Raw genomic sequence first — 13,655 nt, forward strand, 5'->3', positions numbered from 1 at the left:
CGATTGATTTAATAAAAAAATTTATAATAAGTAAAAACAATGCAAAAATGAAATGTGAAATATACAAAAAATTATCGTTGCCAATTTATATAGATATGTATGTGGATTAAGGTTTTGAAAGATGTGTAAATTGAAATTTAAAGTGCTATAGAAGTTTGCTAAATTTACAAACTTTAACAACAAATAACTTTTAAATTATAAGTTTGCGCACTTTAAAATATATATATTTGTGATCGGGACAACTCCCTCTTTCATTTGATACCAAGTTTTACCCCGAACTCGGGGGGTGCTATTCTAAAATTTTCCCAGACACCAATAACTAATGCCAATTTGATATGGATAAGTTAAAATAAGGTTATGAGTGCGGCGTTATGGCTATGTCAACTTTAACTCGATTTTAAATTATGATGGAACCATGCCTTAAATTTTGCAATCATCAAATTCTTCACAAGAGGATATGGAGATATCGATGTCGCAAATATGAACGCAGGATAGGCCATCTCTAGTGCATTTTTTACATCGCACTGCTTATTAAATGCCTAGAGTTTTGTTTGTATAATGATTTTAAAGTTTTTAATGCTTTAAATGCATAAATTTGAAACAAATCTGTCTGAATAACTTAGTGGCTTATGAAGCGTTCTATTCATTTATTGCAAAAACGTTAAAACAATGTACAACTAAAAGTTTTCAATGGCGACGTTTCAAGAAATTACAGTAAAATGAGAATATTACCAATGTTATTGAGTTTAAACTAAATCTCAATATCCTGACAACCAATTGCGCGATTTTGGGATATATATGCAGATGCATTGGTATTACAACTTCCTGGTACGGCGGCCTTATCTAATGGTTCTGGCCGTGGCCGTTTTATGCACAGCTTGCATCACTGTGTCCTTAACAATGAATGCGGCGCCAGATTTTAGTGATCCAACATTGGTGAGCTGGTTTGATTTAACTTTTTTCACACATTTCTGTATGTGCAGAAAAATCCTGGTATGAAATGATGGACACGGACCCGTTAAATTATTTTCACCGTATAATCAAGAACACGTAAACGCAAATGTCCATTGTTATTGCAGAATATTTGTTTGATCGTGAAGTAATGTGTTGTCAGCAGAAGTGGTGGAATAAGCGTAGAGTAGATGCCACAGCGTCAATTTCTTTAAGCGTGGTGATGGGGCGCCCACGTTAATAGTAGACCGACATTAACTCCACTATGCTGTTACGTTTTGAAGTCGATCGTTCCAGTTTTTTTTTTTAATTATTCGGCTATGTTGTAATCGCGACCAATCAAGAATCGTCATTTTAAAATTAAATCCTCAGATGAGAGTCCAAGGTATGCTGCAGTCGCAATAGCATTGTCCGATAGGGAAGTTGCTGTTTAAAGTGTTGTTCTTCATTACAGCTAAAAATATGGTTTGTGTACTGCAGGGACATTTTTTATCAAGACATGAATCATGAATCCTTGGGTTTTGTTGTGAGGCGTAATTCTGCAAAAGAGTTTATTTTTATGTAGGTGAGTTTGGGGCCCGCAACTTGAGGGCCTTCTCATGCTTCTTCAAATAAAACTGTTGAGCGCCATATCCAAGATCTGACATCAGTATCCTTATATCTTTGGCACAGATAACTATTTCTAACTAGACATCGATTTATACAATGAAACATGGACTAAACTTTTTTTTTTTCATAAGAAGTAGACACCGGGTCATTGAATTCGGAACAATTTCAGGATCACTTCGAAATTATTTTAGGTAGCATTTCGAGAAAACTTCAAAAATATTTCGAGGGAGTTTCGGTACAATTCTGCGGTAGCTAAAGCATTTTTCGGGTACACTTCGGTACTTCTTGGTTTCATTTCGGAAGAACTTCAGGATAATGTCAAGACTATTTCGAAACCATTTCGGTACAGTTACAGGATCACAGTTTACAAACTATTCTTGTCCTGAAATTGTTCCGAATTGGTCCCAAAATAGATTCGAAATGGTACCTAAATAGGTCCCTACGTGTATCGGACAGGATGCTCCAACTGTCGCAAAATAGTCCCTAAACAGTTTCGATATGGCTTCGAAGTTTTGCCGAAATGGCAGGGTAAGATTCTAGTCGACTTTAATTAGAGTTTAAACTCGCACCGAAAAACCGAGCCTAAGTAAGTAATTTTGTGGATACTAAGTTTTGTTTATTCTTTATAAATATTAAAAATAAAAATTTCAATACTGAAAATAGAAGGTAGGCTGATTTAGACTCAGTTAAGAAGTGTAAGCCAATACCCCAGACTGAGGAGTATTTAAGGTTTTTACGGATTATTTCAACTTAAATTTGATTTGATTATTATTAGATCCTTATTCTACAAATTCATTTAATTTCATAGGGATTTGAAACCAGAGGCACTTTGCTGGGAAAACGTTTGACAGCCTGGAATAACTTGTTACATGAAACGAGCCCTACTGGTAGTTTGGTGACAGATCCAAGCGATTATTACAATACAATAAAACATCATTATGCGAATAAAAAGCGTAAACATCAACTTCATAATCGAGCACACAAACGTAAAAATCGGAAAAAGCCAAAATTTCCGAAGCATCACCATAAAGATAAAGATTTATTTTTAAGTAGAACGGTTTTACTCCTAAAAAATAACATAACGTCACAAAAAACGACTGATATCGATTTGCTACCAACTCAATGGAATGGTGAGAGTGGTATTTTTCGTGATTATGAAATTACCAATGACACCTTAACATCTATAGAGCATGCAAATAGAAGTGAAAATTTTGAGTATGGACGTAATACAACATCGATTGACGAAGATTACCATCGTCAAAAGGTTCAAACAAAAAAAAGCACATGGAGTATACTAAAACAATCTCCATCACCACCAGAATGGAGTGTTGATGGAACGCATACCGAGGGTTTCTTTTGCGATTCACCATCGAAGGATTACTCACATTTCGTTATCGAACGTATTGGACCGAATTCTAAGGATTCACTTTTCGATCTTAATGGCCTGTTGGCAATGTGTGAATTACAAAATCAAATTATAGATATTCCAAGTTATGGTAATTTTTGTCAAAATGAGGAGTTCATCGACACTTGCTGCCGACCATGGTCATTGCCCAATTACGCTGCACTATTTGTAAATAAAAGTTCTTGTTTTGATTTAAAGGTATGTTTCACGTTATGAATAGTAATTTTAAGCGCCAAAATAACGTAAACAAAATATTAACTTCCTTTGAATTGAGACACATAAAATACCACTGAGTAAAGTGGCAGCGAAGTGAGGAATATGATTTCTTGTTTTATAAGATAAATTAATATCACTTTAAATAGTGATGTGAAATTTTATCAAAATTGTTGAGTTCTCAACTAGTCATTGTGAAAAATGTGTGAGAGTTGAAACAAAAAAGATCAAATAATTTTAAACACTTCCTTTATATTAATGGCAAAAATGCATGGGCTCAATGACCCATTACCTGCTGCGTTTAGATCCATTTGCATGAAAGAAGTGTTTAAAATTTGCATTCAACAATAAGAATAAAAGTAGTCACTTATAATTACTTAAAAATTCTAACTACTTTATGCTTATTGCACATTGTGTCGGTGCTGTTGTTGTAGAAGTGCTTCGCCCCATCCAACAGATACGACCACTAACAAATTGTCATCATTGTATTGTAATGTCTAACGGGAGTCCACGGTAACTTGCAGTTTCAACTGGGAGGACCAGAGGGATAGGGGTGTAATAGGCGGTGGTTCCACATTGCAAATAAAGAGATGGTTGGTGTCATGTGGGAACACATTGCATGCAGGACATACATTATGTATGTTGTTGTTTTTGTAGCGATAAGAACACTCCCCGAAGTCCTTGGGTAGCGTCATCGATGTTGATGGTCCTCTCGGGAACGATTTGGTATGACCACGTGAAACCTTCTAGGCCATCCCGCCTCTTGGATCCAAGACGAACTTGGGCTGCCAGAGCACCGACTGTTAAAGAAACAGGATTCGCCACAGGTAGGTGAGGCTGACAATTGGGTTGGATAAGCTATAAATTTGTATTATTATTATTATTTATTTATTACGGCCAGAAGCCTAATTCGTAAATTAGAATATATTACAGTTTTTTATCTTATAGCTAAGGTTTTACAATATTCATACAATTTTGTTTTAAATACTGCTATTTGGTTGCAACTTTTTATATCCATAGGCAGATCATTGTAACTTTTCAGACCCTTGTAGAAAATGTTCTTTTCATCAATTTCAGTTCTAAAAAACGGCAATTTGAAATTATGTTTGTTCCTCGTATTTATGTTGTAAGTTTGCTCAACTAATGCTATATTTTTATTTAGATACTCAGGTACATTTCCATGTTTGATATTAAATGTGAATTTCATGGACTGGAAAAAAATCTTTTGTTTCACACTTAACCAGTCTAAAGTCTTCAACATGTCAGCCGTTCGTGTATCTCTAGGTTTCTGAAGAATAAATCTCATGCATCTATTTTGAAGCTTTTGGAGCTTGTCTACTTCTTTATCCGATATTATAAATAGAGTGGACGGGCAGTACACGAAGTGCGGTTCCATAATTGATTTATATAAAATTATTTTTTACTTTTTTTGAATGAATTTAGTTGTTCTCTGCATGACTCCTATTTTATTAGCAACTTTTTTAATTGTATAATTTATATGATCTTCAAATTTGAGTTTATTATCAATTATTATTCCTAAGTATTTTATACTGTTAACTCTTTGTATGATTTCATCATTTATTTTTAGCTATATATATTCGGCTATATCATCCTCATTGATATTCCTCCTTGTTATTATCATATATTTAGTTTTATTAATATTTAGTTTCAGTCTATTACCACACAACCATTTATACAAGTTATTTAGTTCATGTTGCATTTTGGCCAGTGCAGTATTAATATTATTTTCACTTATCATAATAATTATTATTATTATTAGCTTCTTTATTTAGCCGTAGCTATTTAAAACTTTCAGGTGCAGTTTAGTAATACAAAATCGGAATTCTTAGCAATAGCTAATTAGCTCATTGTGAGCTATAATGTTCTCTAATATGATGTATTATCAGTCCTTTAAATACATTAATATTTCTTTCGTTTTTTATATTGCTTGGCAATTCATTAAAAAGTTGTAGGCCTTTATACATTAAAACATTTTGCGCCTTATTGGATTTATAAAATTTAATTCTAAAATCATTCTTGTTCCTTAAGCCGTAGCGTTGCATATTTCCTACATATGCTATTTGGCTCGCTAAGTACTTTGGTAGTAGGTGATATTTCATTTTAAACACAAAAAGAAGTACGTTCATAATTGTTCTTTGATTGATATTTAACCATTTCAGAGTTTGTAACATATATGTGATTGGTGTCAGCCTATTACATAATAGTTATGCACCGCATCCATTTGTTTTGTAGTTTCTGCAGCCTGTTTTTCATCTGTGTGGATCCCAGGAATAAAATGGTCGGACAGTATTCAAAATGTGGCTTGATCATTACATTAAATATCTTTACTGCGCTGTTGATAGGTATATTTTTGCGAATTTTTCGGAAAAATCCAATTTTTTTCGAGATTTTACTGCAGATATAATCTATATGCTTATCGAAATTTAATTTTTTGTCGATGACAATGCCTAGATATTTAATTTCGTCAACTTTATCTATTATTTGATTACAATTGCTTTCGTTTTTTTAACGTTGAGTTTTAGCTTGTTCATACTAATATAGTTATAGATAAATTTTAAGTTATAGTTCAACCTAGCAATACACTCCTGACATGAATTTCCGGTAGTATATAATAGTGTATCATCTGCAAATTGACAGATTTCAACTCCTTGTAGTATATTTTCCATATCATTAATATATATTACGAACAGAAGAGTACCAAGCACTGCACCTTGTGGTACGCCTAGTGTTATTTGTGCAGGCTCTGAGATGCCTTCTGCGACTTTCGTGCGTTGCCATCCGTTACTCAAGTAGCTTTAAAAACCACTGATTTTCGACTCCATCAATTCCATACCTTCTCATTTTCTCTACCAAAATACACCTGTCGATTGTTTCGAATGCTCGCTTGACGTCCAGAAATACAGCAGCTATGCATTTTCCCTCATTCATTTCTGCATCATCCGCAAAAAGTCTAATTTAACAACCTTCGATAGCATTGACTATGTCATTTATGTATATAAGAAATAATATAGGTGCTAATACTGAGCCTTGAGGTAACGCTATGGGTACCTCTAATTCATCGCACGTCACAGCATTTATAACTGTTTTCTGCTTTCTCTGCTTCAAATAGTTGAGGAACCATTTAAGTTCAATATCAGTTATGCCAATCCGCTGCATTTTTTTTATTAATATCTCTATCCACCGTTTCAAAAGCTCTTTTGATAAAGGAAAACTGAAACCACTACTTTTTTGTCGTTTAGCTCTTCTTTCCAATCAGATATCACCAAGTTTAGCGCTGTCTCACAGGAATGTTTTTTCCTAAATCCTGACTGTTGGTAGACTAGTATATTATTTACTTCAAAATGATTCACCAACTGATTCTTAACAGAGACTTCGAGAATTTTAGCATCACTTGGCAGGGTATTTATGGGTCTAAGTTCTTCAGGTTGCATTGTCTTTTTAACTTTTTCCACAGGTATTATTGTCGCCGTTTTCCACATTTCAGGTACCACACCATCTTCAAAGCTGTTATTGATTATTTGAGCATAGAAATATCCGGTATACGATATACAATCTTTTAGTACACCTTCGGATAGAATTTTTCTTCCACCTATTTTATATTTCAAGTCTTTTAGGATATGAATAACATCATCGGTGGTAATTTTAGCAAACTTTAATTTTGAATGGACTTGTGTATCCTCTAGTGCTACTTGACAGGTTTCTATGTTATTATAAAATTCAATCACACTGTTTACAAAAAAATATTTAGACCATTTGCCAGATCGAGTTCGTTTTCAACCAGTATGTCATCCAGTATCACATTTTTTATCCCTTGTTATCTTTAGTTAGGTTAACCGTTTGTTTGAGATATTTCCACATTTCTTTAGCATTATTTTATTTCAAAATGATTTTATTCTCCATGTACTTTAATTTTTTTTAATTTGACTAATTTTTTGTATGACCTATTTATATTTTTATATTCATCCCACTTTGGAAAGTACTCTCACGTATGTACTCTATGGAATACTCACAAACAAAGCGAGAGTGGGATCACTTACTCCTCTCCTAGGACATCGTAATGCTAATTGGAGCACATTTTTTGTTTGAATACAGATTAGTTTTGGAACACTCCTATACTCTTAAAGGAGTACTCCTTACACTATTTATGGAGTACTCGCGTTTTTTGAAGGGATACTCATTTTGCTTTTGCCTTATTTCGATTTACTTCTCCGTTTATTAGTATACATATGTATGTGTTTAAATTTGTTTATTAAATAAATTTATTTTAGTCTTTTTTCTCAAAGTTAACTCCTATTATATTAGGAATTCAATAACGTATTATTACATTATTTGTTACATTTTGTGAAGCGCGAACAAAACAATTTATTTTGCACAACTTTTTATTAATTTTCTAAAATGTTTTACCACAATTTTCCTGCTCGGAAAATGTGTACAAGGTTTTCTCGTCTGCTCGCTTCGGTAAAACTAGCACAGATGTTTAATAATTCATTTAAACAGTAATAGTACCAGACTAAGCCAATATATGGATATTAGAAAGCCTAATTCACACAAACTGCAAAATATTTATAAAACACATTTGCAATTTATTTAATTACGGCAATCATAATATTCATAGGTAACCTTGCGCTGACAACCCCTTGAAAGCGTTGCGCTACACATTGAATCTATTTCGAATTTTAGTCGCTTCTTACCACAGGTTATGTATGTCGGGGTTGATTCTGGATAGGTAAGAGTTTAACTTGTTACAGTATGCAGATCGAAGTTGAGCTAGAATGCAAGCAGCAAGCAGCCGGCCAATTTCTTTGTAAGTAGTAATGAGCGTTTATTTTTCTATACCTCAAGTGCTGCCGGTATGAGATATGAGGATTTTATTACGGCTTTGGATTTTAGGTACAATTGCGGTTGCATGCTCGCCAAAATATAGATCTTTCTCGAATGTCACAACCCAGTATTTTTGGGTGTAAGACAGTCGGTAACGTAAGCCCATCAACGAGGATGTCCAATAACGACGAACGAGCACCGCCTAGGGGCCTAAGGAGTCATCTCCGTAAGCATTTTGAGGAAATACGGCACCTGATAACCCAGCCGTATGAAGCGGAAAAACACAAGCAGGTCCTTGGTGAACTCCATAGACAGGCGTCGGACCTTTATGTCGGGAATTGCCCGGTGAATCCAGTACTTGAAGAAAAATATCCAGAACTCGCAGAAGAGGAACGCATACTCCCCAGGGAAACGCGTGTCACTCTTGCTCAACTTCGTTCTGGATACTGTAACAGGTTAAACTCTTACCTATCCAGAATCAACCCCGACATACAAAATGTATGCCCTGCTTGCAATGTGTCCCCACATGACACCAACCATCTCTTTAATTGTAATGTGGAACCAACGCCTCTAACACCCCTTTCCTTATGGTCCACCCCTGTTGAAACGGCAAGTTTCCTTGGACTCCCGTTAGAGGATATTGATGACAATTTGTGATCGGTCGCGGCTATTAGGTGGGGCGAGCATAGCTACAACAACAACAACAGGATGTCCAATATGGTCGACATTTGCCGTGTACATGTTGTAAATAAGATCGCTGGTGATTTGATGGGTGACAATTTATTTACTGTTAATTTTATTACATAGCTCATCGATGACCATTCCTAGATGTGCTGTGGTCCGCTACGGCAACCCCCGACGGGTTTCATTGCGACATACCGCCAGGCCGCAAACCCAACTACACCGGGTACCCCAATGCTTACTAAGGGACAACCAGTCCCAGGGCCACAACAGCAATTTCGTCCTAGCTTCCCTAAACTCTGGCGTTAACACCCGTCTCTTACCCTAGAGTGACGACGTCCGGTCACGCGATGTAAACCAAGAAATCATCAACATCTACATCCCGCCTGACACCTGTTGCCCCAGTGGATACCGTCCTGATATCAGATCTTTCTCGAATGTCACAACCCAGTATTTTTGGGTGTAAGACAGTCGGTAACGTAAGCCCATCAACGAGGATGTCCAATAACGACGAACGAGCACCGCCTAGGGGCCTAAGGAGTCATCTCCGTAAGCATTTTGAGGAAATACGGCACCTGAGAACCCAGCCGTATGAAGCGGAAAAACACAAGCAGGTCCTTGGTGAACTCCATAGACAGGCGTCGGACCTTTATGTCGGGAATTGCCCGGTGAATCCAGTACTTGAAGAAAAATATCCAGAACTCGCAGAAGAGGAACGCATACTCCCCAGGGAAACGCGTGTCACTCTTGCTCAACTTCGTTCTGGATACTGTAACAGGTTAAACTCTTACCTATCCAGAATCAACCCCGACATACAAAATGTATGCCCTGCTTGCAATGTGTCCCCACATGACACCAACCATCTCTTTAATTGTAATGTGGAACCAACGCCTCTAACACCCCTTTCCTTATGGTCCACCCCTGTTGAAACGGCAAGTTTCCTTGGACTCCCGTTAGAGGATATTGATGACAATTTGTGATCGGTCGCGGCTATTAGGTGGGGCGAGCATAGCTACAACAACAACAACAGGATGTCCAATATGGTCGACATTTGCCGTGTACATGTTGTAAATAAGATCGCTGGTGATTTGATGGGTGACAATTTATTTACTGTTAATTTTATTACATAGCTCATAGATGACCATTTCTAGATGTGCTGTGGTCCGCTACGGCAACCCCCGACGGGTTTCATTGCGACATACCGCCAGGCCGCAAACCCAACTACACCGGGTACCCCAATGCTTACTAAGGGACAACCAGTCCCAGGGCCACAACAGCAATTTCGTCCTAGCTTCCCTAAACTCTGGCGTTAACACCCGTCTCTTACCCTAGAGTGACGACGTCCGGTCACGCGATGTAAACCAAGAAATCATCAACATCTACATCCCGCCTGACACCTGTTGCCCCAGTGGATACCGTCCTGATATCAGAGCACTACACACTGTCGATAATCGCATTACTTTAGGCGATTCTAATGCACATCACCACCTAAGGCATTCTAATCTACAGGCGGACAGCAGGGGTGAGATGTTGGCGGATCAAGTAGAGGAAACGACGTTCTGAACAATTAACGGCGACACCCCCACTCGTATGGTAGGAAGCTGTCACAGTTCGCCAGATCTATCCATCGTGAGTAAACCGCGTCAACTGGTAGCCGATTGTATCATTGGCATCTGACCACCTGCCTATACTCCTTTCGCTCGATCGAACCGCCGACTTCATCATTACCGAGAACCATACTTTCATCAACTTTAAGATAGTAAAGTGGGATGACTACAAATCCTTTGCAGACAATCGTTTTTGCTTGTGGATGAACACAAGCCGGCGAAATGGGAGCAGCACCTAAGCGGTTGTAACCTCTCTGCCGGTGTAGATAAACTTTGGTCCACCGTAAAGTCCCTATCGAATCCGTCTAAGCACAATGACAGAATTTCCATCGCCTTTGGCGATAAAGTGCTGTCAGATGCGAAAAAATGCGCGAGCGCTTTCTGCCGACAACATGTAATGCAATCTACGGTTGACAAAGTTGGTCGGCGGGAAAACAGACGCGCACACAAACATTAATACAGTGCGTCCCCAATTACCATCGCCGCCAAAGAGGTTGAGGATGCCATCGTTCATGCTGAACCATCTAACGCAGTGGGCCCAAACGGCATAGCCATGCCGATGCTTAAAAACCTAGGCAAAGAGGGATTTAATTATCTAGCACAATTCTTCTACTTGTCTCTTTCCACCTTTGTCATCGCCGAAAAATGGAAAATGGCCAAGGTGGTCCAGCTACTAAAGTCTGGGAAACCAGCTAATATAGGAGATTCTTATCGTCCGATATCACTCCTATCGCTAGTAGCCAAGACACTTGAAGCCATTTTGTTTCCCTACTTTAATGCAAATTTTGCAACTAGCCAATCATCAGTATGGCTTCCGTAAATTACAAAGCACAACCATCGCGATAGTACTCAGATAAATTGCGGATTAAATCAAAACTTACACCATAGATAGATAGATAATTAATTGAGGATCGCACTGCGACCATTGCTCTATTGTGCCCTCGGCTGCTTCACAGCACCTCATCCAAGCCGACATCTTTGATGAACCCTAGCAGTTCACCTGGATTGATGGATTTGATGTGAGAATGCTCTTGCCATGGTTAGCCCATAAACTTAGCCCTACGTCTTGAGATTGCGTCACACTCCAGGAGGATATGGTCCGCCGTCTCCGATGATCGATCACAAAATCGGCATGTGTTGTTCGATATTATACCTAGCTTTTCCATGTGACTGTTCAGTCTACAGTATCCTGTAAGAATAGCTGTTAGGATTCTTCGGTTATCTTTCGAGATGCCTGTTAATGCCCTATATCGAGTTGTGCTGTAGTCCCCTAATAGTAACTTAGATTGTCTCAGGTCTGGCATATTGCGCCATTGTTCTTCCCTCTTTTCCTTCTACTAATAGATGCCCCTTAATTTTTTTTTTCTTTATTGATGGCGTATTTTAAAAATAATACAATGTTTTCTCGAAAAAAAAACATTTTGTATGAGAAGATAGCTTAACATGTTTGCTTCCTACGCTGTCAACTGCGTTAAGTACACTAGTTTACATTTAAATTATTTTAGTACATACTAACAAGTGTGTTGTGCCAGCTTAAATATACTTGCGCCGAATTATTTTAACATACTTATTTACTGTTTTTTTTTTTTTTTTTATAAAAAATATATAAGAAAAAATTACATATATTTGTATTTTACAGGCTAAAGTTATAATCTAGTAACAAGAGGCTTTTAACTTGCCTCTTGAAATGCAAATAATGGGAACATGTTTTAACATTGTCGGGCAATTTATTAAACATTCTAGCACCATAGCTACTTATTGAATTTGTGCTTCTTTGAGTACGGAAAAAACAAGTTTTATATATAGAGTATTTCTAAAGTTATAGCTTAGATTTCCTGCGAAATTTAAGTCAAGACTATGTTTAATCAGATTGTTTTTGATTTTGAAAACAATGAGCAGTGTCTGTAGAATACTGTATTTTCTAACGTCTAACCTATTTTCATAAAGCCTGATAGTGGGAGTTATTCTGGGTAGTAACAGGATATTTTTTATTATTTTGTTTTGAAGTATTTGTAACTCATTTATTTTATTTTCTGCACATCTGCTCCAGATTGGGTTTAAATAAGTTAAACGCGACATAAAGTACGCATCGTATAATAGCCACAATTGTTTTCTGGGTATATTATTTTTACTTCTATATATTGCGAAATTTAGCGGTATTAACTTAAGTTTCAATCTAGTTATATGTTCGTGCCAATTTAAATTCGTGTCGAACCATATTCCCAGGTATTTCAACTTGTCTACCCTCGTGATAATTTTGTTATCAAATGCGAAACCAGGAAAATCTGTAATGATCGGTATGGGTTTGAAGTTGTTAAAAATAATGAAATGTGTTTTTTCTAAATTAATTTTTAATAAATTACAATCTAACCATTTTTTTATCTCATCCAAATCTGTCCTAATGTTGGTGATTAATTCTTCTAACGTACTTGCAGAGTACATGAAGGTTCCATCATCAGCATAAAACTGGGGAACACCCTTTAGATTTAGTCTTAGTACATTATTAATATATATTATAAACAGAGTTACCGCTAGTTTTGATCCTTGCGGTACGCCTGTTTTAATTTCCAACGTGGAACTCGTTGTATTATTTATGTGTACAAACTGTTTTCTGTTGGTTAAAAAGGTTTCAAATATCTTCAGTTCCTTGCCTTCCAAGCCTAGTTCAGCTAACTTTCGAACCATTATCTTTATATTTACTGAGTCAAAAGCTTTTGATAAATCAATTGCCAAGAGAGCCACATAATTCTTTTTATCAATATTTTCGTAGATATACTCTGTGCACGATATGCACGCTGCCATGGTGTTGGAGCATTCTACAAAGCCAAACTGGTTTTTGTCAATAATATTATTTTGTGCTAGAAATGTAGGTCGATCAAGAAGTATGCTTTCAAATATTTTATCAATGGTGTTGAGTTTCGTTATTGGCCGGTAGTTTGAACATAACTCTCTACTTCCGGCTTTATGTACAGGTACTACGGAACCTACCTTTAACTCATCAGGATTCTGACCTGATCTAAAACAATCATTAATAAAATTGCAGATCGGCATAGCTAGATGATTTTTGTATTTTTTGACAAACCTTGCGGATATACCATCAGGGCCGTTTGCAGATTTTGAATTTAAATTATCTATCGCACTATTCACTTCCAAGATATTACATTCACTTAAGGTGAATGGAGTTATAATATTATTTGCTGGATTATCCGTGTAATTTATTTCATTTGGCGTTTCAACAACTGTAGTGAAGTATTCATTAAAACTGTTGGCGATATCAGTGCAATTTGTGATCGTTTTTCCCTTATATACTATCTGACTGATATCAGTCACATTTTCATTCTTTTTTG

At 36.7% G+C, this 13,655-nt stretch overlaps 1 protein-coding gene across 3 annotated transcripts in view; it reads left to right on the top strand.

Moving 5' to 3' along the window:
• Positions 1–495: 495 nt before the first annotated feature.
• The window catches only part of disp (dispatched), a 136,065-nt gene continuing 122,905 nt past the window's right edge, over positions 496–13,655 (top strand). For 2 of the 3 annotated variants that reach the window (XM_067763527.1, XM_067763529.1), the window contains exons 1-2: positions 496–936; positions 2,369–3,163. In XM_067763527.1, coding sequence (XP_067619628.1) covers positions 799–936; positions 2,369–3,163 — 933 coding nt within the window. In that variant the 5' untranslated portion in view covers positions 496–798. The remainder of the gene's footprint in view (positions 937–2,368; positions 3,164–13,655) is intronic. The other variant, XM_067763528.1, reaches the window with a different exon arrangement.

This window comes from Eurosta solidaginis, chromosome 1 (assembly GCF_040869045.1).
Source record: "Eurosta solidaginis isolate ZX-2024a chromosome 1, ASM4086904v1, whole genome shotgun sequence".
Classification (NCBI taxonomy): Eukaryota; Metazoa; Arthropoda; class Insecta; order Diptera; family Tephritidae; genus Eurosta; species Eurosta solidaginis.